The following is a 27,722-nucleotide window of genomic DNA, read 5'->3' as shown; positions in this document are numbered from 1 at the left end:
CTGGGATGTTAAGGAGTAAGAAAAAAGGGATCTTTGAATCCATGCTTAGGCTGAAGTTTAGAGGGGAACAGTATAGAATGGGGGCATAGTGGTAGCCAAAGGAACAAAAGTTAAAAAAAAAAAAAAAAGTGATGAAATTGGAGAAACCAGCAAGAATTGGCTTACAGGTACAGACACATGAAAGAAAACAGAAGTTAAACGGGTGAAGTAAAGCATTAAGGTTCAAAATAGCAAGAAAGTAGAAGCAGGATTAGGATACAAGTCTGCCTGGTACTAAAACACTAGTACTTTCTAGCATACTACTAGCTTTCCCATCAGGAACTTTGCTCTGCAAAATATCACAGGAAGGACATCCATGCCTCCAGGGCTCACTTGCTGCATCCTAGCTGCCCTGAGCATGCACACCCCATCCTGGAGTTCTCTGAACTCAGGAGCACTAGGCTTCCTGGTGTCAGCATTACCTTCTCCTACTTCCCCATTACAAACCCAACGCCTTTAGGCAACATTTCAGCAAGGTGTCAGAAATTAGTTCAATTAGAGCCTTTCCTTTTTAGATGAAGAGAACTGATAATGGGAAGGCCTGGTGTTTAAGTCCTACCGGTGCAACTAGCATCAAAGGAATCTGATAGGATTTCAGCCAACCCGCAAGATAAAGTGAAGAGCTGGCCCTTCAGAGAAAGTATTTAGGACAGAGAGCTTTCCTGGTATTGATGGCTTGGGAGAAGATCTTGCTCATAGTTGGGCAGCACACTTTGTGGGTGGTGGGGTTGTTACTTAGGACAAAAAAAAAATGGTATCGCATTTTGAAAGCATAGCTCTATCTTATGCCTATAACTTTATAAAATAATTAGAAAGATTTGTTTTCTAGACCTCAATCTAATTAAATATCAGAATGCAGTATTCTTAAAACTTGGAGGGGGATCACATTCTGTAGTATTTATCCATCTAATGTCATTTCCAAAGCAATCATATTTTTTTTTTTAGTATTTCTTTTTTTTTTTCTTTCTTTTTTTTTTTTTAGTTGACGCACGATGTTACCTTAGTTCCAGGTATACAAAATGATGATCCAACAACTCTACCCAAAACAATCTTACTAATTATAATAATGGCTAATATTTTTCGGTATGTCGTATGCATTATCTCATTGAATGCTTGACAAAAAAACCCCACCTTATTAAGTAGGAATTATTAACTCATTTACAGACTGAAAAATCAAAGAGGTTAAATAATTTGTCCTAGTTAACATAGCTACTAATTAGCAGAGCTGGAATTTGAGCCCAGGCATTCTCCCTCCTACATAATAGAACCTGATTCACATATATTCCCAAAAGGAGTATAAGCCACATCTTAATAATGGAACCAAGAATGCTCTGAAATCAGATAGGATCTATTCCGGTGAAGACAGACCAACAAGCTATTTTAGCACGTAATCTAAGAGTCTCCAGGAAATGAAAGAAGGTTGTGCAGGAAAATCATTTCGAAAAGGAAGGTCTCATTCATTGGATTAACAATGTGCAAAGAATTAGCAGGCAAATCCCTTAAGCTAACTTCACAAAAAAAAAAATCTTACCTCAAAGTAAACTTAGAAGCTATTCTGCTGCAAAGACAGGACATTCTATCTTTTTCAATACAACATCTATCACAATTTGAGAAGCAAATAAACAATACCAACAGCTAAAGGACAAATTAAGGGTGAGAGTCAGGAGCTCCTAGGTCAGTTCAGGAAGCTCAGTCATCTAGATTTCTTTGATCAGCCCCAACCCACGTCTCAGCCTCAGGATACAGGCAGGCCAATCCAGCCTCTCCTCCTGCACAGAATTGGCCAATGGTTTCTAACTTTCCTATCACCATGACCTCATTTACGATCTCCTCCAGAGCTCCATGGTTTGAAAGACTTTATCTGCCAAGCTATTTTTGTAAAACGCGGAGTGTGCACACCCATAGCCCAGCAGCAAAGAGCAGCGGTGCAGCAAGGATTTGGGAGCCGTAAGTCATGGATTTGAATCCTGGCTTAATCACCTATGATCTGAGTGCCTTTGAGAAAGTACTTTCACCTCGGTATCCTTTGCTGTCCCTATACATAAATAGTAAAGTGCGAACTCTTTGGGGACAAGGAATCCAAGACTTTGAGCCCCTCTGGGTCAGGTCTTTCATCAGATTCCTTACATCTGAAACCCACTTACATGTGCTCATTAATTTCCCACCATCCATGGTCACAGCCTTTCACATTCTTCTTGGTTATTGAATAGTTATGGAATTTCAGTGCTATGCCAAAAGTTGATAGGGAAGTCTGAAAAATAAACAGAAGTCAGAAAAATGTTTCAACTGAAGGACATATTTCAGACTGATTCCTCTCTCAAAATTCATTCCCTTGACTTGCCATTCTTAGGGCATTTTATTCTTTATGCCTTATGGCCTTCGGTGGGGTAGACCTGGCCCCCCTGCCCCCAACAAACCAGAATGATGTAAGCATAATAGAGAGGGAAGTGGGTGGCCCAGTGCTCAGGGAGTGGCTATTAGGCCCCAGTTTGAGTGAGCTGGGTGACATGGGACGCATTAGATTATCTCCAAGTGTCAGGTCCCCCTTGTAAATGAGCTCGAAAACACCCCCTTGTAATGAGTGCACAGTTTCCTCCTTCGGTGAACAACAATGACATAGTTTATTTAAAGCATTATTCAGATTATTTAGATAAAGAAGAAATGAATCAGCATTCTCATTCAACCTTGGTATTCCTAAAGACAGTTACTGAGTCACTCCCAGGTGTGCTCAGACAGGATCAAACAAGAAGAGGCTCCCCACACTGCATCTGCCCGTGTGAAAGCATGTGTGGGCACAGGTGCACACACACACATACACAGAGCTGACCTTTTTACAGCACTGTATGACATATACATACATTATGTTTGTTTTGTCATGATTTTAGCCTTAATTTTCACTTTGACCCAGGAATTATATATAGATAGAGTTTACACATTTCCAGGGAGTGGCATTTTTGCTCACTCACTCAAATTTTCTAATTCTATCCTAATTTGTAAGACATTATTTGTTGCCTATACTGCCTTTTAAAAAAAAAATTATTTATTTATATATTCATGAGAGACACACAGAGAGAGGCAGAGACACAGGCAGAGGGAGATGCAGGCTCCCTGTAGGGAGCCCGATGTGAGATTTGATCCCAGGACCCCAGGATCATACCCTGAGCTGCAGGCAGACGCTCAACCACTGAGCCACCCAGGTGCCCACCTATACTGCTTTTTAATGTTTTTATTTACTAAGGATTTTGACGTGATCGAATTTGTGAATGCTCCAAGGTTATTTGAAGGAAAAGGGTAATGCATGTATGTATGTATAAGGCCAAACCCATTACTTGTGTGGTATGATATCCTTCCTAGCTGCAGTTACTGTCTTCACCACCTCCGTCAGGAACCAATGGAGAGGAATTAAAATCTCTTAGTTAAGCACTGTCCATTTCTCTTTCTATTTCTTATAGGTTTTGATTTACGAGTATTGATGTTATGTGCTTTGGTATATAAAAGTCACAGACCTTCATGTGGATCGTCCTCTTTATCCTTACAGATCACCTTCTATTCCTCACCCAATGTTGTTGCCCTAATGTTGACCCCCGTGTTGTCTGGCGCTAAGGTTCTGATCACCGCTTTCTTTTTGTTTATATTGTCTGGTATGATATTGCCCATCATTTTACTTTCAGCTTTATTAAATCACCTTTTACTCTGCCATCTTTTGAAAATAACACACAATTCAGTTTTAGCTGATATTTTCTGATTCAGTCCTGTTGTCTTTTTCTTTTAAGAGATAGATTTTACCCCGGATTTTTATTGCCCTGATATGCATTTTTAGAGACGTCATCATATTTGATGTTACAATTTCTTGGTTGTGTGTGTGTATACTTCTTTCTAACGTGTACTTAAATATAGTAGCCTTCCTCTCTCAACCTATCTTTGGGAGGGAATGAATCAGGCTCTTTATGTCTCTCATTTAAGCATCACAATAACATGGTTAGGAAGGTAGTATGAACCCTATTTTATAGAAGAAATCAAAACTAATCAAAAATAAGTGACATGCCCAAGGTTACCCTGCATTTCCCTGAAGGCCACATGGTGATATTTCCAGGCGCCTTACTGTATCATGGACCTAGAAATGGACAGTCAGGGCTCAAGAGGAAAAGGGATGTCCTATGTTCAATAAAAACTAAGAGATCCTGAGAGAACACATCAATTTTCCCCCGTCTTGTTATCTGATTGTTTCTTTACATTAAAAAAAATGCAAACTGATAGTAAGTATCTTGAATAATCACTATAATTATATAGCATAAGGACATATTCCAGTGCAATTCTCCATAGGAAGCTTATGTAGGCATTTTCACTGTGTTCCATCGCTCCAAAGTAAAACAGATTTAAATATTTTATTTATTTATTCGTGAGAGACACACAGAGAGAGGCAGAGACACAAGCAGGCTTCCCACAGGGAGCCTGATGAGGGACTCTGGGATCCGGGGACTCTGGGATCACGCCCTGAGCCAAAGGCAGATGCTCAACCACTGAGCTACCCAGGTGCCCCCAAAGTAAAACAGATTTAAACACACCACCGCTCCCCAATCTACAAAACCTCTCCACAGTGAAAGGAATTAAGTCCCCTTGCACACCAGATTTCACTGACACGGATTTGCACACAAATCTACATTTGCCCCCAGATCGGCCAAGAAGCACTATTGATATTAGCCAGCTTGATGAGTGGGCTGATACAGTGCAGTCCCACAAAGCATTATGAGCTACTTTGTTCAACAAATGGATAAAAATGGAAAAACTGCTAAATATGCTATTACCTTCTATGTCCTTGTATTCTCTGTTCCCACCGCCTGACCCCTGACCTTTTTTACCAAGTGAGGGGAGCATGTCTCCTGATCTGGACCTGCTGTATTGAAATATTTCTCTCGTCAGTGATAGGGACAGGATGCAGGGCAAGCTTTATGCTTGTCACTTCTCACTCGCCAGTGGTTATGTGTGCACAGCTCAACCCATCTCCAGTGGGCCCTGGAAACTTCGTGGCTAGATGCTTGCCACAGAAGCAGGGAAGAGGGATTCCTCTCTGGGGAATCCCATCTATTTCATAGGTGATTCAAAGAGGTGAGTTAAATGGCCCACAGTCATCTCTGCTCGTGTCGGATGCACCTGGATCGGTGTGTGCTAGGCTCATGGCATCTGTGATAAAACAACTCAAAACCCCACTCCGTGCTTTTCTTCCAAGATTGCACAACAACATGTATTAATTGGAAAGCAAAAAGAAGGAAAAGAGAGGGAGGTAAATATTCGACCAAGTGATTGTTATGAAACATAGGGAAGCTGAACAGCTTTAAGAACCCAGAAAAAGAGGGGGGTGCAGAATTTGCTTATGGAGGGGGGCATGATTTGTTTTAATGCTGCCTGGGTCACTTTCCATTTGAGTAGCTTCTGGCCAACGGCTTGCCCCGGCTCTATTTCCTTACCTATAGACTGTGACACGAGTCTCCTACATCAGAGGTATGTTTTAAGAGCAAATAAAAATGTGTGTGCCCTAAACAAATGCAGGTGACATGTTATAAGCCTCAATATTCCTTTTTGCTTTTTCTGGTGTCCCCTTCTTCCCCTGCAATCTGTGAGCGCTGGGAGAGCAAGGACTTCACCGCGCTACTAAGGGTTCCCTCTGGTTATGCACCTGACATTCAATAAACATTTGTTTATTCTTGGGAGAAAAATCAGACGGACTTTAAGTTGGAGCAGGAGGTAATCCTCAGATAAATGAGACCTTGAAAACTCAGCTGAAAGGGAGTTTGCAAAAGGGATTGATGGCGCTTCAGTTATATTTGGAAATCGGACCAGGCCTGAGAAGAATTGAGGATGATAGAAATCAACTCTTGCGTAGAAAAGGTTTTGTCATGACTTGAGTCAATATTTTTGTCATGTGGTCATTCTTCTCAGTCGTTTGAAATAAATTTGAAGCTATTTTACAGGTGACATTATTTTTTTATGTGATGTCTGTTTGCAGGTACATGCTAGCACATAGCTCAAAGCCGTCCAAGGAAGGAACAGCTTTATTTAACCTCCACACTGAGGAGGACCAACCTTGACCTCTGGGACATGCTGTCACCCACCAAAGTCTGTTCCCAGTATTTCCTGTCTCCCCTCCCCCATTCTCCATCCCCCCAGTGGCATGCTTTTTTTCTTTATAAAGAGTTTTTTTTTTTTTTTTTTAATTTTCTCAGCATTTCTAACATTGACCCCTAGTAAAACAGAATCTGATGTTCTTATTTACATCCCAACCAGAACAATGCTTAGGGATCTTCACATTAGGTCTCAGAAATTATCACAGAATCAACGTTTATTTTCGCTCAAAGGAACTCCAAACATTTGACAGAGCTTTTGGGAATGGGCCTTTCTTGTTCTCGATGTCATAAAGGAGATAAAACTGCTTTGGGGAGAGATGGAAGAGACAGGTTTGATGCCTCTCTTTTTCCTTCCCCAACTCATGAGTCACCTGAGGCACTGAGATTCTGCTGCCCTGATGGTGAGCAAGAGCCCAGAACCTTTGGGGCTTAATTATTTTGGAAATATTTGCAATACAATGATGATAAAAAAAAAATAACTTGAGGATGTATGCCATCAGGACATTGACACTAAGTACACATTTGGGTGTAATAAAATTATTAAAAATATTTAACTCTTTGTGTACAAATGACATATGCAGCCAGCAGGCTCCTGCCCCGGGGCCTTTGCCTCAGCTTTTCTCTCTCTGCAACACTCTGATCCTAGGGATGCACTGGGTTAGTTCCCTCATCTTTCTCAGGTTTCTGTGCAAATGTCCGCTTGTAGACAAGGCTTCCGCTGACCATGTTATTTAAGGCAATCATTTGCTAACATCCTATCCTCCATACTCTGGACCACCCACTCAGCTATAGAGCCCCCTTCCCTGCTTTGTTCTTCTCCACATTTTACCATCAGGTCACATACTGTACACATTTTTGTTCCTTTGTTGCCTGTCTCCCCCTACTGTACGGTAAGCTCCATGAGAGCAGAGCTTTTGCTCTGTGTGCTGTCAGATATCCTGGATCCCAGCGTCTAGAATACTGCCTGACACATAGTAGGCATTTAAATGTTAAATGAATGCAAACCCTAAACTGCCTGCCACTTAGATCTAAATGTTATGCCTCACAAAAAATGATTTCATACATACATGTTGAAAGAGCCTTGCCCTATGTCCCTCCACATGACACTACAGTTGGAGAAAGAAAAACAGTTATAGACTAAAATTTTAAAGAAAAAAATAAAGAAGGAACTCTGTTAAGGACAGACAGAGATACATGTATTTTATATAAATTTACAAAATTTGGTTTGCTTACATAGCTGAAATATGAATTGCCTAATTCACCTTATTATGTCTTTATTATTTCTTACTAAAATGTTGATAGTGAAATAATTAAAAATTGATAAATGAGCTCTATCACAGTAAAACAAAAAATTGTTTGATTCCATAACAATATCATTGCATTTTTTAATACAAACAAAATAACATTTGGAAAAATAAGCTTGTCTGCAAAGAAAGGTTAATTTATGGGCAGAGGGTTGAAATTACAAAGAACTTTAATATTCTAGGTAATATATTTAGTTAAGGTTTAAATATTATAAAATTAACTAACATACTTTTTGTGGTTAAAAAATACAGGTAATTAAATTAAAAATAAATTGCTACTAAGAATAAGATAACAGTATTTTTCTAAAATAGCAATAGGCTACCTGAAATTTCCAGGTACACTTGCATTTCGGAGGGTAGTAGCTTGGATAATATGGACTTGAAATTTTCCCTTCAAAGCCAGTGATTTCTTTGACCAATACTGTGTTTTCACACTCTGGAAAAAAAAATATCCAGTAACACACAATGATTTGCAGTTGCGAGATTATGGGAAATGTATTGCATACATTTAACTACAAACACATACTCCTTGATCAACAAGATTATATGCTTTTTGAAATTTAAACTAATTTTTCCAAAAAGAAAGAGTAGCCTATAGATGGATAGCTAAGCTTCTCATTCAAATTCTGTATTTGTTTTCAGATCATATACTTTGACTACAGATCTATAGGATTCTTTTACTTTCTTTAAAAACATAGCTTAAATGTCTTTTTTTTAAACTTCTGAGCTTATTTGTTCAAAAGAGTGTATATTGTTGAAGAATATACCCAGTTTACGTAACATATTGTTCTGTTTAAATAAAACAATCTAAACATCTATTTTTACTGTCTGGTTATCCTTCTGCTAAAACATAATTTCCTTGAGAGTATTGATTTTTATCTATTTTGTTTGCTACTTTCCGTAACACCTAGAATCATTCCTGACATACACTGCATGCTCAATAAATGTGTGTTCACAAATTCCACTGCAATATTTCTGAGCTAATCGTATTTTTAACGTTTGGAGTTAGAGATACTTTTCAACCCAGTAACATCTCAAAGAGCGAATTCAATGTGGTTCAATAAATCAATTTTACATTTAGTTTTGTAACAATTCGACAGAGGAAGCTATCAAAATAAGCCACTGCCTTAACATAGAGGTGGACCTATGAAGCTATGACCATTTAACTCAAGCCAAATGCACTGCCCTCCCCACCCACATCTCTCATTCTGATCCTTTTGGCCTTGTCGGTGCTGATAATGAAGTTACCAAGACATGACCTGTAAGATCTGACTGGTTACAAGGCAACAAATATTACAAAAAGACTAGAGTTTCGGTGAAGGCTCTTTTTGTTTTGTTTTACTCCGTCCACCCAAGTCACTAAGAGAAGAATGCAAGGGAGCCAGGTGACTCTTTATTATCACACAGCTCCCAACACACCTTGCAAAGGGCTTCTCTCTCCTTTGCCACCGGGCTTCCTGCCAGGCCTTGCCAACAGGGGGGTGCTACGGGGACCCCAGAAGACTGGAGGAGGGGAAATGGGGCCTCCGGGTTTCTTTCCTTTCCTCTTCCTGGGAAAGCCAGCCCAGCAAGGATTCTTACCCCGTCCCCCAGCACCCCCACATTCTCTCCCAGTCCCCTCCCCCGCCCCTCCTGCGCAGTTACACCTCAGTCCTCTAGCAGAATTGAAGCCTGTTAGCAGTTTTCCCAGCTTCTACTTTATCGGATCTTTCTCAGAGATACCAGCCTGGGTTGGTCTAGCACCCTCTCCTCCAAGGTCTGGGTCCCAAAGTCTGGGTCCCAAGTCCATGAGCACCTGCCTCTGAACTCAGAGACAGCAGCACCAGCTGAGCAGCACCCCTCCCCGCCCCCCAAGGCCTGAGTTTCTGTCCACAGACCCCCCACCCTCACCCCCACCCACTGTAAATTGTAAGCACTGAGACTGCTTTCCTTCATTCTCCCCAGACCCACAGTCTGTATTACACCCGTAACACCCTTGCAGTTTTCTTTCTGCTTTTTGAGGGACCTAGCTGCCACCTTGGTACAGAGTTAACAGTTCTTCCCATTAAATTTTCTGTGTTTTTTTTTTCTTTCTAAGATTTTATTTATTTATTTGAGAGCCAGGGAGCATGAGCTGGGGGTAGGGGGAGCAGAGGGAGAAGCAGACACCTTTCCCTCACCCCCATCCCCACCTGAGCAGGGAGCCCAACACGCCTGGATCCCAGGACCCATGAGATCATGACCTGAGCCAAGGCAGCTGAGCCACCCAAGGCGCCCCAGACTCTCTCTGTTTAAATAATATGATCTGTCTCCTCTGGACCCCGAGTCAAGGTCGTCCCTGACTCATACAACTGGTATCACAACACAGCTTCAGGAGAATGAGGCTGGAGTATCACAGTAGATGCTTTCCAAGGTGACTTTTTTTTTCAATTAGGAAAGACTTACTTTCTTCTGGAATGACCTCAAAAAATGCCCGAATTCCTGATAGCCTCCGTATCTGGGGAGACTTAAAGGACACCAACATGAGATTATTTGTGGAAACAAAGGACATTATCGTTCTTGTGGGTTCACAAATTCTGAAACCAGACAACAGAACAAAAGTCCATCAGTAATAGGTTATTGAGCAGTGAGCCTCCATCCACCACTAATTCCACACGTTTCCCGGGCCATCCACACAGTTCTTGTTACCCAGACTCTGCCAGCCAGATCTTCATCGGCCCCAGGGCACGCTGGAAAGGAGCTGATAAAAGTATAGAAACTTCTGTCCAGTAACTATCAAAGAATTTTCCTGGATGGCTGCCATTGGACCTCCCTTGAGAGCAAGCAAGGCATAGGCAACCACTGAAATGGCTACTACGGTCCTGAGCTCTACCCTCAGGAAAACCGGGTTCAAAACTCAGCTCTGTCACACAACTGGCTGAAGGAGCCTGGGCTTTGGAGTAACTAAGCTTCATGAGTGCCTGTTCCTCTACTATGAAATAATATGGAATATGGTAATAATAAGGTGAGGGTTAAATGAGATAATAGCAGAGTATGTCTGGAAGGATGAAAAGAAACAATAACAATGACTGAGGAATGGGAGCCAGTGACCAACTTTTCCCTGTAGCCATTATATAGTGTTGGAAGTTCTAGCATCTGCATATTCATCACCAAAATATACATACATACGTATATAAGTACTATTAAAAATAATAAAATAATTCATGTGCCTTTTTAGTAACAAATAGTACATGTTTAATAAAGTGTAACTATCGTTATTAAATTATCAAGATAGTAAGCACTCATAAAAAGATGTCTTTTAGGGGACACCTGGGTGGCTCAGCAGTTGAGCGTCTGCCTTCGGCCCAGGGCGTGATCCTGGGGACCCGGGATCGAGTCCCACATTGGGCTCCCTGTGTGGAGCCTGCTTCTCCCTCTGCCTGTGTCTCTGCCTCTCTCTCTGTGTCTCTCATGAATAAATAAATAAAATCTTTAAAAAAAGAAGAAGGATGTTGCTTCTATTAAAAAAAAAGATGTCTACTGTAAGTAAAAAATATTAGGGTGTGTATATATGTGTGTAACTACATATCTATATAGGAATGAAAATATTTGTGCAAAAAGATAACAGACATTTCTTCTGGGTTATGGGATTGTGAAATATTGATCTTGTTTTTCTCTGATTGATTTGGCTTTCACAACGAACATTGTGTTACCTCTATAATAAGGGGAAAATTTTTAATTGTTTTACTAATGCTATGCGACCATCAGAGAATATCTGTTCTCACACCCTAAATGAAATAGCTTCTACTGCAATTGCAATAAACGTAAAATGAAATGAAAAGTTCATATTTTCAGAATATTTCTACTAGATTTCCAGAATATTCGCTGAAGTTCCTGCTATACTGACTTTGATCCTTGTGTAGAAAGCAAACATTGCATCTGATAGACTCTGGCCAGTACAGGGCATACCAAGTAAGGCATAAGTCAGTCTCTGATCTCATGAGTGCACACAAAAATAGTTTTAAAAGTCCAAGGGAAACAAGCTACTGCCAAAAAAAGACACTGTAAGAGAATCTTTTCCCTCCCCAACCAGAGTACCTATATAAGATGGTGCTCCGGAGTGGCAAGAGGGAGTCGTAAATGGTCAGGGAGTCAGTGACACAGTTGTCAGCTTCCATCTGGACGGACTCTACCGAGAGACGGATCAGATAACCCACAATGGCCACCAGCTTGAAGTGGCACATCAGCCTCCCTGAGGTTGCCGAAATCTCCAGAGGGTAGCGGAGAGACAGGTGATCAGCATAGAAGTACTGAGAGCAGCCTTTGTCTGTGGAGACAACATTTTTGTTTTGTTTTAGGAATGACTTTTCTAGACATCTTTATAAAGAGTAAGGAGCAAAGAGTTCATGCGGAGGACATCTGCTATTTTTGCCACCCTGGAGTCTGCTCCCCTCTCTTCTGGTAACAGCACCAAGACTTGACTTTACCTTGCCTCTGTGTTTAGGTTGGGGTTACGCTCATCTCTAGGTCCAGAGATGGGCACATGACCCAGACTGGCCAATCAGAGTCAAAGAGACTGGTTCATAAATGGGCATGCCAGCCAATATGAAACACTAAGTTCAGCCCCAGGACTTCTGCCAAACTTTTGGAAATTTGTGTGGGCCTTTTTTTTTTTTCCTGCCATTGTTGCTACTGATAAACTACAAGCTTGTGCCTACTGGTTGCCATTAATGACACTGCATTACAAGAATACACTCAACGAAGCTTCAACAGGGAAAGAGGAGATGCAGAGTCCTGATGATATTTTATTTTAGAACCCGGCCCCAAACATGCCTGAAGCCAGCATATTCCATGTATGTCGCAGTTGTAAGAGCCAATCAGGTGCCTTCTGTGCTTAAGCCAGTTCAAGTGTATTTCTGTCACAGGTGACTGAAAGACCACTAGCCAATACCATCATTTGAAAAAGAAAACTATAGCCAAAAGGAATCCTAATATGGAAGCAGCATAGGAGAAACTGCCTGCCATAACTTACCAGATCCTATGGTTGAAGAGTAATCTGACCGAAGCCCAGCTGCATTGAAAAAACACATGGAAAAGAGACAGTCAGTTCCAGCATTATTTTGCTCATATCTGGGATTTGCTTTAAAGAAATCCAGGGAGGGTAGGGGAAGTTGCTTATGTAGTTAGAGAGCAAGTGAGATGGCCATGAGTTCATAGTTGTTGAAGCTGAGTAAGGGTGAACTAGAGTTCATTATACTAGTCTATTTACATGATGCTTGAAATTGTCCATAGTAACACATTCTAAACATCATTAAAGCTAAAAAGCAACCAAACAAATCAAATAATAATTAGTCTTACGTTTGAGGTAGTATTAGTGGTACAGACTTTTCCCCTAGAGATTTTTTTATTCATTCATTTAACAATATTTATCAACTACACACTATTACATTACATGCTTGGCAGATATATATATTTATATATAATAAATAAATATTTATATATAATAAATAAATATATAAATAATAAATATGTATTTTTTAAAATATATATTAAATATACATATTTAAAGGGAGAAAGTTGCATAATTTTGGGGTCACTCAATTAATTAAAGTATTTTACTAGCAAATCTAATAATGAAATTTGCAATTTGGTGGGACTTTCAATAATTTACGTGGAACATTGGGCAACACTGTATAATACAGGGGCAGCTCTGTCTGGACAGGGCAAAAGACAAGATAAGCCTCAGCAAAATTCTTTCTTCTTCAGGACTTGGAGCCTTAGTTTGAAGATTCATGAAGCTGAATTAAATAAAGGGAGGGATACACTTTAACAAATTCAATTTTGTATGAATTTTGAACGCACTCCTATTGTCCAATCATTGTATATAACATTTGGCAACTTCCTTTATCAATGTCCTCAACTAATCCTATTTCACTGGGGTTGTGGAAGAGAATATTTCATTATGATATTGACTGTGTTTAATGACAGCATCAGGAGTCCTGCATGAAGGAAAGCATAAAAAAGAATTACCCAACAGTCACCGTTTAGTACCACAGAGTCCATGTCGACAGCCAAGCCCTGCAAGGTCCCCACAGAGGTTCGGTTTATGATGCTCGTCTGGATGGAGTCCTTCAAGATGGCAGCCACACACTCCTCACAGAAGATATGGCCCTTGGCGTGTGGCATGACAAACACAATCCAAAAGTGGACAAGGAGGCCACCTTTGTTATTGCTGCTGTAGGAAAAAAAAAAAAAGAGAGAGAGAGAGATGTTCAGGTATATATCTCAGGAAGTGGACTCTCATAGAAAGCCAGTGACCCAACTGAATGATTTAAGGTAAAGCCAGTGAGGACAGCTTTCCCACTTCCAAAATTCCTTCTTTAGGAAGTCATTGACTCCTATTGTGGGGATTGGGAAGGGAAAGCATCATAGTATGTGTCTTCCTGTGTTGGGTTCACATCTGGAATCTTTCATGTACAGTTGCATTTGCCTGGAGAATATATGATTTTTATGGGTAACAGCATTCACTGTTATTGCAAATAACAACAATTATGATTTTTGATACTTCACCGTGTCCAGTCACAGTGCTAAATCCTACTTTAGCCTACTTAATCTTTATGGGGAAGGTCCTATCACTCCAGTTACAGAAAAGGAAACCAAGGCCAACCACAACTCAAAACCATAAAGCTAATAAGTAGCAAATCCAGGAATCGAGCCCAACTTGGTTTTTAGCCAAACCCTGGAGCGAGACCTCTAAGTGCACAAATACTGTCATGTTTTATGAAAGACAAACCTTAAGTGTTCTATAGTAAATAAGGAAATAGAAAGCAAACAAATTGCTTTCCTCCGAGACATTTTAGTGCCTTTGATATGCCGAAGTGAACGGTGAGTCTCTGCAGATATATTGGAGGTGGGGGAAACATAGCACACAATTTAAAAAATAAGTTTTAATAAAATAAATCAACTAGAAAAGGAATAAAATAAATTTTAGTAAAAACTATTTGACCACAAGATCCTTTCTTTCCCTCAGGAAATCTCTAGCGACCAGTTTTTTACTGATCACATTTTGAGAAATACCAGACTGTGTTTGGTTTATCCCCCTACCCAATGGTAGCCATGGTGGGGCCATTTTGCCCAGAATCATTAACCCCCGGGGTGGAGCCCAGGATCCCAGCTGTGGGGAGAGGACAGACTTGGGCAGATAAAGAGAAAAACTCAGCACCACAGCAGGGCAGAGTGGGGTCACCAGGTGTGCTAAAGCCACCCCCAGGAAGTTACTCAGAATGGTAAGATCAGAGCCCTTCCACCGCCTTGACAGGAATTCACAGGTGTCAATGCAGAAGTCACAAAGCAAGGGACATACCCTACCTGACATCGGCAACCACAGACTGCTTGTAAAACTTAGAGAAGGCAGATGTTGTATAAACCAGGTTTACCTGAAAAAGAAAAACCAAGGTGTCTGACATCTTTCCGTGTAGAAGAACCCGTTACCTTCATTCATTCATTGCCATCTGGAGACACCCTAATCAAGCTTAACTGTCTTCTGCCTACTTCAAAGTTTAATCTTCTCCACAATGAATAAATCAAACTCCTTTAAGCATATTTTCTTTTTTTTAATTTTTTTAAATGTGTTTTTAATTTTTTATTTGAATTCAATTTGCCCACGTATAACATAACACCCAGTGCTCATCCCATCAAGTGCCCTCCTTAATGCCTTTGAGTATATTTTCAAAGGACCCCACCAATAGCATCTTTCCTATCAATGCTCAGCAGGGAAAATGTATATTCTTAGGGACACATCCAGTATTAGCCACCAGGGGGCAGGTGGGGCCCTAGGCCAGGTCTACCCACCGCCTTCCTACTCCGCAGCCTCTCTGAGGAACACCCAGGCCTTTTGAAATGCCAGCTGGATCCAAAGGAGAGCTATTTCGATTTACCTTCTTTGCCCTTCCTTAGCATTTCTAAAGCCAAACTGAGTCTCTGCCAAATCTCGTCCTCCCCTGTCCCCCTTCCTACCTAATGGCAAAACCACCCACCTAACTGTGGGGTTTAAATTCACTATGCAACACAGAGCATATTACCTAAAACTGCTGAGCCCCACTATTTTTTTTTCTTGTTCTCTCTCTCTCTCTTCTTTTTCTTTCTTCTATAAGGTGATCAAAATGCTTACCAATAATCTTGGAGCTAATTTAAGGAATAATTGATATACAGTAAAGGTAAAGCTAAGTTCAGCTACATAGTCCCTATATAGGCGGCCTCGGGTAAATAGGAGCCACTGTGCCCACTGTTGTTTCAACTTGCCCTCCCTCCCTCCCAGCCTTGCCCCAGTCTACACCGCAGGGTGCCTGTCACAACAGTACAGGGCCACTGTCTCTGTTACTGTGCAGATAAAAATTGGCAACAGCTTTCTAGTTGGTAATATATACCAAGAGCCACGGATAGATATTTTTATACACTCTTAGGGGTTCATCTAAGGAAGTAATCGCATATATAAGCAATCTATGTAGCAACTTTCTGTAGCATTATCCATCGTTGCAAAAATGAGAGACCATTTAAATATCTGATAAGAAGGGATAAGCTCTGCCATTTGCAACCACGTGGATGGAACTAGAGAGTATTCAGCTAAGGGAAATAAGTCAGAGAAAGACAAATATCATATGATTTCACTCATATGTGGAATTTAAGAAACAGAACAGATGAATATGGGGAAGGGAAGGAAAAATAAAGTAAGATAAAAACAGAGAGAGAGAGAGAGAGAAATCATAACAGACTCTTAGCTCTAGGAAACAAACTGAGGGTCGCTGGAGAGGATGGGGTGACTGGGTGATGGGCATTAAGAAGGGCACGTCATGAATGAGCACTGGGTGTTACATGCAAATGATGAATCACTAAATTCTACTCCTGAAACGAATGATACACTATGTGTGAACTAAATTGAATTTTGATAAGTTTTTTTTCTAAAAGGCTAACTTTGGAGCCATTAAAACTTATGTTTTATCCATTTTTTTTAAGATTTTATTTATTTATTTGAGATAGAGAGACTACATGAGAGAGAGAGAAAGAGAAAGAACAAGTTGGGGGAGGGCAGCTGGAGAGGAAGAAGCAGATTCCCCACTGAGCAGGAAGCCTGATGCTGGTCTTGATCCCAGGACTCTGGGATCATGACCAGAGCAAGAAGGCAGACGCTTAACCAACTGAGCCACGCAGGCGCCCCAAAACTTATATTTTAAAAGAATATTTACTTGCATAGAAACATGTAACCTAAAATTAAAAGGAAAAAATCAGATTATAAAACTGAATATATATGTCTACTAATATTCCAATATTATTCTGTCCTCTATGTTTATGGGGCCCAGAATAAAAAGGGGCTCCATATCAGGAGATGATGTTAAAGAAAATGTTAATGTTTCTTTTCGTAATTTTCTAATTTTTTATGGTTAAATACATTTTAGTTCTATAAAGAGAAGTTTTGTGGGTTTTTTTAAGTGAAGAGATTTTAGTGTGTTGAGGTTGAGATAAATGTGTACAGCTCCCAGAATTAAGCAACATGCATGTAACCTTAGTTCTGGAAGGCATTTTAACGATCACCCAATCCAATTCCTTTATTTTATAGATGAGAAAAACTGGAGCTCAGACAGCTATTTGCTTTTACTTGCAGCAATAAACAAAATAAATAAATAAATAACTTACTTATAAACAAATAAATTAATTAGCAATTCTATCAGAGAAGCAATGACAGCCAAGATGAGCCAAATCCCATGTTTCCCTGTGACTTCTTTCATCCACCCTGCTCACTTCTGACACTTATGACCCTTCCACCCCAACTCCTCATCCCCTGACCCCTGACCCCACTCTCCCCAGCCTCTCACACAACCCTCTGCCCTACCCCAGTCCCGCCCCATCACCTCACCACTTGCTGCACAGTCCGGGCCATGGACAGAAATTCCCTGGACTCCTTCTGTCGGTATTCAGGAAGGAACTCAATGTTGGTGATGCGAAACATCCCAACAAAGTAAAAAGCATCTTTGCTTTCTGTGTTACCTATAAGACAGGAGAAGAAGCAGTGAGAGGCTTTCCTTCTGGGGAGGGCGGTGAGGTCAGTATCGGGCTATTCAAATGGTTTTATTAGACAGCTACATATACCACTGGTCCATAGCCTGTGAAGCTCTAAATGTAGTCAATAACAACACTTCCATCAGCAGCAAATCATCGTTTCTCTTAAGAGAGTCTATTCTATTGACTTCTGGTAGATACAAGGTTAAAGATAGGGACACCTGGGTGGCTCAGAAGGTTAAGAGTCTGTCTTAGGCTCATGTGGGACCCCCTGCTCAGTGGGGAGCCTGCTTCTCCCTCTCCCTCTGCTGCTCCGCCTGCTTGTGCCCTCTCACTCCTTACCACATAAATAAATAAAATCTTTTAAAAAATAAAGAAAGGTAAAAGATATACCTTTTTGACTTCATACATGTCCTAGAGTCACTAAAGGACCAAAAAAGCATATGCAATTTTCATGGATTCTGAGTCTGTAGAAGGTAAGGAGGTAAGAAATATATACTCTCAAGCTCCGAGGTGAAGTGAGCATAGTGGGAGAAGAGGGAAGGGCCCTCCAGCTGACCTTCCCTGAGCTCCTGGGGGTCCTCCTTAACTGACTTGTGTGGCTCTTTGGCAGGGTGCTGGGCAGGTCTGCAGCTCTGCGATACACGGAGAATTCATTCTTCTCATGAGCCACAAAGTCTGGTTCCCAGCCCAGTGTCAGGTCACTCCTGCTTAAATACTCTGCCCAGTGAGGACCATGGGATTAGATGTCAGGCCTGCCTGGAAACCCCTGACAACAGGAGCAGGAACACTGCTGTGTCTGAGCTGTGTTAGAGCACCAGAGAATAGCTTGGGGAGGGGTGGGGGAGGTGGAGATGAAGGGCTCTTCTTTCTGCTTTTCTTTGTGTTACCGAGGCCTCACTCCAAGTGACACCGCTCCCCAGGCTCCCACTGCCATGGTACATTTCTCGCCTGTGACATATGTCCCACTATATCATAACTTCTGTCTGTGTGTCTGTCCTTTAAGAGTCACAGTAACTTCTTTTTTGTCTCTCAGCCCCTTCTGTAGTTTTGAAGCTCAATAAATGTTTGTGGGAAGGAAGTGAGAGAGGAAGGGTGGTAGAGGAAGAAAGGGAGAGAGTATTCTCTGCTAGCACAGTGCCCAGTACATGGAAATGCTCCATAAGGGATGGTTAAATTAGGAAGAAGGGCCACCTATGTGAGTGATAGGAAGCCACCTCCCTTGTGGGAGCCATCCAGGGTCACATTAGTCCCATGCAGTGGAGTCAGGCTGTGGAGGTGTGGGAAAGGGTCACAGGGGTTGAAGGCCTGAGCTGATGTCCTAGATTTGTTCTTTCAAGCTGTGTGACCTTGGATGGATCACTTTGAGTCACTAGTCTCCTATATAAAACAATAGTTGTTTTTATTCCTGATTTTTGCAGGGAAGTGCTTCTTAGATTGCTGCTGTTGTTATGGACTCTAAAACTTGAATGAAAGCCATGCCTTCCATCTAGAAGCTCGCACTTATATTAGTAAGTACTCAAGGGTCAGGATAACCACAATACAAACAAGATCAATTTAACCTTGAACTAGATTACATTTACCTAACTCTTCAGCTCAGCCCAACATAAAATAACCTGCATGGTCACAACACTGTTGCTTGTTGAACAATTCTCGATTATTCTTACCAGTTTCCCTTTGCTCACACTGGTCTACCTTCCTGAAATGTCTTTCTCTGATTTGTAACACAGGCAGCAGACTGCTTCTACACAGGGATGTTCCAAAACTTTACACAAGAATGCTGAGACAATGTGAGTGTGTCAGTTGAGGGCCAGCAGAGAACTGGTGGGAAATAAGTTGGTTTGTTCTAGGTTGAGGTTGTGTTTTGTGTTTGTCTTAACTGCCTAATGACTTGACTCCCTTCCCTAGTCTTTAAGCTCCTTAAGGACAGAGATCTTGTCTGCTTTCCCACTCTGCTTCCATGCTGATCACAGGACCCAGCTCCTGTGGGCATGCTCAAGATATGAAGGAAATGAATTTTGAACAACCAGTTCATGAAGTCTTCTCTGGACTCTATTCCTGGGCAGGTTAGATCCCTCTCTCCTGTGATTGAAAAGTAATTGCTTCAGCAAAATAAATAAATAAACATCAATAAAAATAAAAAAACAACTCACACCCCCTCTCCAGCACTGAATTATGAATTTTTCTGAAAGTAGAAAATGCATCTGTGAGCTTTCTGAGGGTGGGAGATATATCTTGGTATGTCTGATGTCTTACATTGTACCATGCGAAGTACAAGTAATCAGTTTGTATATGTATAAGTCACCTGAACTGTTCAATACAATATTCATTAATTCTTTGCCTATAAATCTTGCTTTGCAACCAATTTTTAATACCCTCAAGAGTACACATATCTTGTAGCAAACATATTAACATGTATGGGGATTGGAAGTTGAGCATAAGTCGACAAATGCTATAGTTACTGAGCTGCACGGGTAAATGCTCTTTAAGAAAAAGCTCAGTCATAACTCCTGTCCAACAGGATCAATCTGATGGACAAAAACACAACCCATCAGCTTGACAAAAACACTGGAGCGAAAGATACATGAGTAAAAGGAAGCTCAGGGAGCTGGAAGTGTGAGGTTGCCTAGAAACCAGCAGTGGGTGGAATGAGGAAATGAGACAATTTAGAATTCCATTCATTTCTTAAAGCTAAAAATGCATTACATTTCTGAACTAGTCCAAAGCTCCTGAGCATCTATCCTCCTCAGCTCTTGTCATACCATCCCCCATCTCTGCTCCTCCTGCTCCCCTGTGGGAAGAAAGCAGTGGTAAAAGAAGAAATGGGAAAGACAATTCTGTTTTCTTCCTCCTTAAGACCTCAACAGCTTGGGAAGTGGTTATCAGTCTGGGAACTTGGGAAATTCTATCAGACACACCCAGGGGCAGATTGGGTGTGCACTGCAGAAGCTGAATCCATAGGCCAAGCCCTAGTTCCAAAAGAACATGGATTTTCACTCACTGATGTAGAGCCACAGAAGCGTCCAGGCTATGACTGCTAGGATGAATAGAAACACTGTGAAGACAATGATTTTGTTTTGGACATTCCAAAAGGGAGCTTTCTTCTTGGATGGCTTCTTGGGTTTGACTTTGCCGATGGGTTTTCGAGGTGCTCGTCTACCTGGCAGCTTCCCTTGGGCACTGACCACCTGAACTGAGATATTGGATATCTTAAAAAAAAAAAAGAAAGAAAGAAAGAAAGAAAGAAAGAAAGAAAGAAAGAAAGAAAGAAAGAAAGAAAGAAAGAAAGAAAGAAAGAAAGAAAAATAGAGAAAGAAAGAGGAAGAAAAAAAGGGGAGGGAGGAGATATATTAGTTTAGAACACGTTTGGAATGGAGCCACCCAGTCAGGAGACTCTTAGTGCTAAAAGGCCTAAGTATATCCACCAATTCATTGATATAAGTGTAATGAATGGACTTGCATTAAATCATGCAATTAAAATCAGAAAAATCAGACATTATATGAACCACAATGAAGCAGTCCCCAAATCCTCTCCTCAACTTTTCAATTCAGCTAAGTAGATGCTGTAGAGAACGGGCCTGAATTTCATGGACCCTCATGGCCCAGAAGACCCGAAGGTCAGGAGGTTAGGAGTCAATGAAGGTAACATCGTGTGTACACAGCCAGCTGTGGGAATATGTGTGTCTTTCACGTGTTTGTATTATATCGTTTTACTCCCACCATCAATTTCTTCTAAGGCAGGACTGAACATAAGTGAGTTCCTCATAGCAGCAGATTGATTTCTTACTTATGGCTTCCTGACCGGGTGATAGGAAAAAAAAGTTAAGGATGATGATGCTCTGGCTCATGTAGGTCTGTGGGATAGGAACCAGTGCCTCCCGTGCATGCACTTTTAAGATTACCAATGAGACGATCAGGGACCCAGTTTCTCAATGGCAAATAAAATAATTATTTGAAAATAAAGAATGAAATAGAGGACTTGGAAAATTCTTGGTTTTAGCGTATTGATATGCAAAGTGTTCTGTGCAAGAGGAAAAAATGCATTATTTAATTGTTTCCCTCCTCTTTTTTTTTTTTTTCCTCCTCTACCCTCTGTCACCTGATGCTGTGAATTCTTTAATAATGTATGCAAGAGTTTAGCTTCTTTGAAGGAGAGATTTATACATGTCAGGGTAACTAAACTCCGGTGATGAAATAACCTTTAACCACACATTCCTTCAAAGGCAACAATCTAGAACAACACCAACTGCAAAGAAATCATCTCTTTTTTGAGTCCTCTTAAAGAGTTCTCTCATTCTCTCTTACTCACCCTCACTCTCCCCTTCAAAGTCCGTGTCTTCCAGTCTTTAATCCTACCAATTAATGAGGTAATACGTGGCCAGGTACATTCTGAATTATTCATGGCCCCCTCATTCTTTTTGCCAAACACCCTTGTCAACCCCTGGAGTGAAATGTAGCTTACATCCTTCCTGGTGAAATTGAACTAGACCAGGCCTCATTTGATGTGATGTCCTGCAGGCACGAGGGTGGTGTTTCTACAGAGAAAAAGCATTCTATTGCACAATGAGCTAAATCTGGGGTCAAACTACTTTCAAATAGTTCCCCAATGAAGCAAAAAAGGGAAACACACAGGAATGCTGGCACATGTAGGACTGACAAGGCCAAGGTTGGGGCTTTCAGGGCAGGAACACATTATAGGCAGTCTCAGTTAGCACTGATTAAATTTTAAAATGGAATTTGTACAGAGATCAGTACAATTTCCCTGGAGTCTTAGAAAAAACAGTTGCAAATCAATTGCCAAGTACAGGGCTTTGAAACAGGCTCACATTGGTAAAATCCATTAAGCATCGTAAGAAGACCATAAGTCTGTTATTATTGGTCTCTCTCCTCTTTTTTTTTTTTTTTTTTTTTTTGTGTATAAAGTAACACGGTCTCATTTTACTATCAAGGTCACCAATAAATGGCGTTCAAGTAAGACAGAAGGCTTCCCATACCCTACTTACCTTCACGTCAGCAGGCTTGGAGGAAACATCAGCGCTTTCTTTGTCCATTGTTAGTTTGTCCATGTGTGAGCATCCAGAGGGGTCTCAAAGCCAGTTTGATCCCCTTACATTCTTGCTTGGGAAGAATTGGTGGCTGTGTTCAAGCTAGCTTTCAGAGGGAAGGAATCAATTTACCTCCACCGGGTTCAGTCCAGAAACTGAAGCTGCCTCATTGCTATATAGTGAGTATTAAAGGGACCTAGCACCCCAACTTTGCACCCCAAACCACAGGTTGCTGAATGTAACTCTATGAGGCAGGCCCTCCGGGCAGAGCCTCAAGGCAAGATTGCCTCATATGGACACATTCAACAATCTGAAAATATTTACAAGCCATTATTAAAATGTTGCCTCCCGGTTTTAAAATTAATAACAGGAAGGAAAAGTTAAAAAAAATTCAAAAATTTTTTACCTGTATCTTCTGAGAGATCTAACTTATAACCCTCAGTCCTGCTTCTTAGAAATCTCCACAACCCCATTTCTCTTGCTTGGATCCAAGAAGGTTCCAGAAGCCTCACTCTCCAATTCTGCCCTTGACTGTGCAGTGCTGTGCTCTGAAAATCCCCATTCAAGAGGAATTTTTGCTTTCTTCTCCCCAATCTTGCAGTCCTGGGTTTTTTTGGATAAAACCTCCCCGCACTCGTCTCTCCCGTTCTTGCCCAAACCAGGCTGCATTCGGTTCCAGGGTGGGAACTGGGGAATTCCAGGGCCATCTGCCCTTAGCACACAGGGGAGGCAAAGGCCTGGCTTGCTCACACATTACACGGCTCGTCCGTCCCTGTGACACACACAGGCTTTCCTGTGAGCACCAAGCATTCCTGGAAAGCTGATCAATGGCCCTTTAGGAGAGAAGCGCTGCTCAAGATGCCATGTCCGGAGTCATTTCATAAGAAAGCATGTGAGAAACTGGCTGCTGAAAGCAGTCCAACATTAGTCAGGTAAAGACAGAAAGACGGACAAACTATGTCATGTTGTACTGATTCCCTGTCTGGCTTTGCAATTAATTAATAACACTGATGAAACAACTAATAGTGCTTTAGGTTTTATCATCATAAGATTGGGAAACCTAAAAAGAGATTGCCCCTCTTTTCTGTATAATTTCCCTTATTTCTAGAACTACTCCTTTACCAGTATTAGTAAGCCCCATGTCCTGGGCTGTGGGTTAACAAAGACTCTCTGCTTGAGAGTCAACCCTGAGACAGGCTCCTCTGAGCCCTCTTTTTGACTAGGTCACCTCCTTGGGCCCTGTCCTCAGCCTACCGGTTGTAGCAAGAATCCTGTTGTCAGTTTAGTGAGAATCCCTACCCCCACCTTGACATCTTGATCACCCTTGACACCTGATCGAGGTCCTCATCCCTCACCATTGATGTATAAAATCCTTAGCCTGTCATCCCAACCCTTGATGTTTTCTCTTAGTGATTTTCCACCCACGGGCTCCCTTACTCTGCTCATTGACTGCAAATCCCCAGCTGTCTTTACTATTTTTGGAGTTGGGCTAAGTTATATCCTGCGGTCTCTTTCCCCCATTGCAACAGTACTGAATAAAATATGTCTTTGGAGCCTTTCGCTGGGCATCCAGCTCTGTTTCTCTTTGACATCACCATGAGTGGGGAAGGTTAGCAAATAATGGAAGGCTGGTTTAAGCACAGAATTTTAAAACAACCAGAAAGCCAACTAAAGTCTGCTTTCTAGTATTGCCATATGCCAGCAATTCTAAAAATGTCTAGGGATGCCTGGGTGACTCAGCGGTTGGGCATCTGCCTTCCGCTCAGGGCATGATCCTAGGGCTCTGGGATCGAGTTTCACATCAGACTCCCTGCAGGGAGCCTGCTTCTCCCTCTGCCTATGTCTCTGCCTCTCTCCCTGTGTCTCTCATGAATAAATAAATAAAATATTTTAAAAAAAAATCTAAATGGGCAGCCCAGGTGGCTCAGGGGTTTAGCATCGCCTTCGACCTAGGGCATGATCCTGAAGACCTGGGATCGAGTCCCACATCAGGCTCCCTGCATAGAGCCTGCTTCTCCCTCTGCCTCTCTCTCTCTCTCTCTGTCTCTCATAAATAAATAAATAAAATATTTTAAAAATAAATAAATAAAAATTTAAAAATCTAAATAATGTGTAAACAAAAGAATACTCCTCCCTGAAAAAAAGCTTTGACTGGGATAACTTTGAAACAATTTCTGCTCATCATTGCAACTGAATTTTAAAAAAGTATTTATATACAAGCTTCACATGAGCACATTTTTATTCTCATCTTTCAATAAATAATGAATGTCATGTAGAAGTTCACTGGGAGAACTCCCATTTGTACACTTGGTCTCAAACACAAAAGGACTCTGTGACGCATGCTTTTTTTAGGAGTAAGTTTCTAATGGTCTGGAATCATTTGAACTTAGTTGGTGCAGAATCCTGGATTTCCACAAACCCCATGGAGCTACATATTCTTGCAATTAAACAGAAAGTTAGCTTAAGCAACAATAGCACTATGACAAAGATGAAGATGTGGAACTTCAATTATTTAATTTTTGTTATTCTGTGTGACCACTTGGAGTTAATTTACATAACAAATTTAAAACAGGCACACAAAGGTGTAAACTGTAAAGTGTAATATTACTTATATAATATTTTGTGTGCAATATTTATCTTGTTAACTTCATTTTTTACTTGCATAATTATACACATAATGTTGAGTAACATTTTCATTGTTTTTTCAAGTTATTATTCATTTCATTTCATGATTATTACTGAAATGATTTGCAGTGTGTAAAAGAAAGGATTGTTTAAAAAGGATCCACTCTAGATGGAGAGATACATGATAAAGCAAGTTTATCAAATATTAATGGTGGACTCCAGATGGGTACATATGTATTTACACTACAGAATTTTTTCGACTGCATGTTTGATATTTTTCTTAATAAAATGTTGGAGGGCTGTGGGATTATCAGTTCTAGGATTCAAATACTCTAGATAAGCCATTGGTTTTGAAAGACAATGACAAAGAAAGCTGGGATACAAGATAAAGTCTTGGTGACTGAGCTCGCATCTATCTCCTTGTTGCCTTTACTGGCATGGAAGTTCTGGTACAGAACCCCTTCCTTCAACTCCAAAACATATGGTCAAAGACAATCACAAAGGCCAGATAAAGGTTGGTGCTTCTTATCATAAGCAGTTTGAAAGACAGTGAGGAGGTTTCTATTCTCTTCTTAGGAACAGAGATCCCTGTGCTGTCTGCTGGCTGACCAGCTAAGTAAGATAGGTGCAGCGACCTGGATCGAAGGAGGAATACCTCTCATTGAATTCAGCGATGATCACTGGGAGTGCCGGACTGACCCAACACATCGAGTCAACCAACACACAACATTTTTAAAGTTTCAACCTTCTATTGAATGGCAAGCCTGATGCATCTGAAGGCCAGGAGGTAGAGCCAAGTCATCCATCTAACCCGAGCAAGGTTCTGAGCCCCTGGCATAGAAGGCACTTAGCGGGTGCCACCTCCATCCTTGCTTAAGCAGAGGAGAGCCCAGTTCCCCAGCAACTGATAACGTTTGTTTCTACTACTTAGGACCCACTTCTCTCTACTACGATAAATGGCCACATGCAAAGTTGCTATCTGATCACCACTTACCACCAAGCTCTCTGTGGAAGGGGAGTGAAGCCTGAGGAATCACAAGGCGGCATAGGAGCCTGGGAAGCCAGCCAGCCATTTAACCCTATCACCATTTAACCCTATCACCATTTAACCCTATCACCATTTAACCCTACAGCACCCTTAGGGTGCTGTAATAAAATGACATGACAGTGATCCTGGTTTCCCTTTCTCTGCTGACTCACATGGACCATAATCCTCATCCTCTTTGTCACATCACATGAATCTTTTTTTAAAAAATGAAGTGATAGTGAGGCATCTTAGAGAATCCCTAGATCTAGACTATTGAATATCCCTTTATCTGGTTTCCTTCCTCTGGGCTCATCCCTCACAGGTGCACATTACTGCTAAATAAATATTCCTAAAACAACTCCAATGTCACCTCCTGCCATGGGCAGCCCAGTCTCCTTCTATTCAATGCCCCCAGGCTGACATTCAAGGTCTGTCTCAATGTGGCACGAGGCTACCTTCTTCTGTCCTCCTGTCACATCCACTAAATCTGCTCCGTTAAATCATGCATTTTCAATCTTTATTGCATCCATTTACTCACCCATCATCATGTACCCAGCATTTATTACATGCCTACTATGTGATGGATGTCAAATATTGTTAAATGAATAAAATACATCACTGCCCTTTAAAAGCTCTCAATAGAGGGAGCAGATGTAAACTACAGATTACAGTATTTCATAATAAGGGCTATCAGAGAGGTGTCAAGAAGCTATAGAATTGTAGAAGCAGATGGCAACAGCCCTCCCCTTTGAACCTTGTACCCCCAGGTCATATAGCTGTTCAAATACTAACCACTTTCATCATTCCACTTGTAGCTCACCTGTGAGTTTTTCACTCCAGCTCGCGTACCCTCTTCTCCCTAACTGAACATCTTTATTGTTCATTATCATTTATATATATGACAGTACTTGAGACTTTGTAATGTTATAATGATTCATCACACACTACTTAGTAACATCTCTCGTATTGTCTTATTGGTTATTTCTCTTGTTATATGTATATCCTATCTCCAAGCTCCTTGAAGACAGGAGCCCTTGAAGCAGGTGCTTGAAGACAGGCATTGAGAGCTGGGTGGCAGCCCCTTCAGAAATCTGCTGTGTGTGGGATTGGCTTCACCTTACTTACTAGCTAAGTAATGAGCTAAGTCAGCTCATTACTATTTCATGGATAGCAAAAGACACACAATTTATGGCTCAACAAGTGGCATGAGTAGCAGAAGGTTTGCATCAGTTCCTTCTTTCCCAGAGTCCCACGGGGTGACACAACATGGTTCAGATGAGTGCAGTGGACTCACCTCACAGTTGAGGAGTACTGAGCTTAGGGAATCCACCATTTTTATAGCAAGCAATAAGCAAGACTGTCCATTGTCCAAGATGGAGATATTACCTCACCCTTTAAGGTTATTCACTGAAAACACACTCAGAGAAATGGCCAAGACAGAGAGGAGTCAGGACACTGTGTTCTGGGCACACATGGTGTATTAGTTTTCTGGGGCTGACGTAATAAAGTACCACAATTGGTGGGGGCGAGGGTGCTTAAAAAAACAGAA

General features: G+C 41.2%; 1 protein-coding gene across 1 annotated transcript in view; it reads right to left on the bottom strand.

The window, feature by feature from the left end:
• Positions 1-20,682, bottom strand: part of TMPRSS7 (transmembrane serine protease 7) — a 35,490-nt gene extending 14,808 nt beyond the window's left edge. The window contains exons 1-9 of the mRNA XM_038582481.1: positions 20,478-20,682; positions 17,334-17,464; positions 14,792-14,859; positions 13,465-13,658; positions 12,456-12,494; positions 11,522-11,750; positions 9,890-10,020; positions 7,789-7,901; positions 2,184-2,290 (exon numbers count right to left, since the gene is read on the bottom strand). Of these exons, the coding sequence (XP_038438409.1) occupies positions 2,184-2,290; positions 7,789-7,901; positions 9,890-10,020; positions 11,522-11,750; positions 12,456-12,494; positions 13,465-13,658; positions 14,792-14,859; positions 17,334-17,426 (974 nt within the window). The 5' untranslated portion in view covers positions 17,427-17,464; positions 20,478-20,682. The remainder of the gene's footprint in view (positions 1-2,183; positions 2,291-7,788; positions 7,902-9,889; positions 10,021-11,521; positions 11,751-12,455; positions 12,495-13,464; positions 13,659-14,791; positions 14,860-17,333; positions 17,465-20,477) is intronic.
• Positions 20,683-27,722: the final 7,040 nt, after the last annotated feature.

Source organism: Canis lupus, chromosome 33 (assembly GCF_011100685.1).
Source record: "Canis lupus familiaris isolate Mischka breed German Shepherd chromosome 33, alternate assembly UU_Cfam_GSD_1.0, whole genome shotgun sequence".
NCBI lineage: Eukaryota > Metazoa > Chordata > Mammalia > Carnivora > Canidae > Canis > Canis lupus.
The sequence above is the reverse complement of the archived record's forward strand: the minus strand, read 5'-3'. Positions and strand labels throughout refer to the sequence as shown.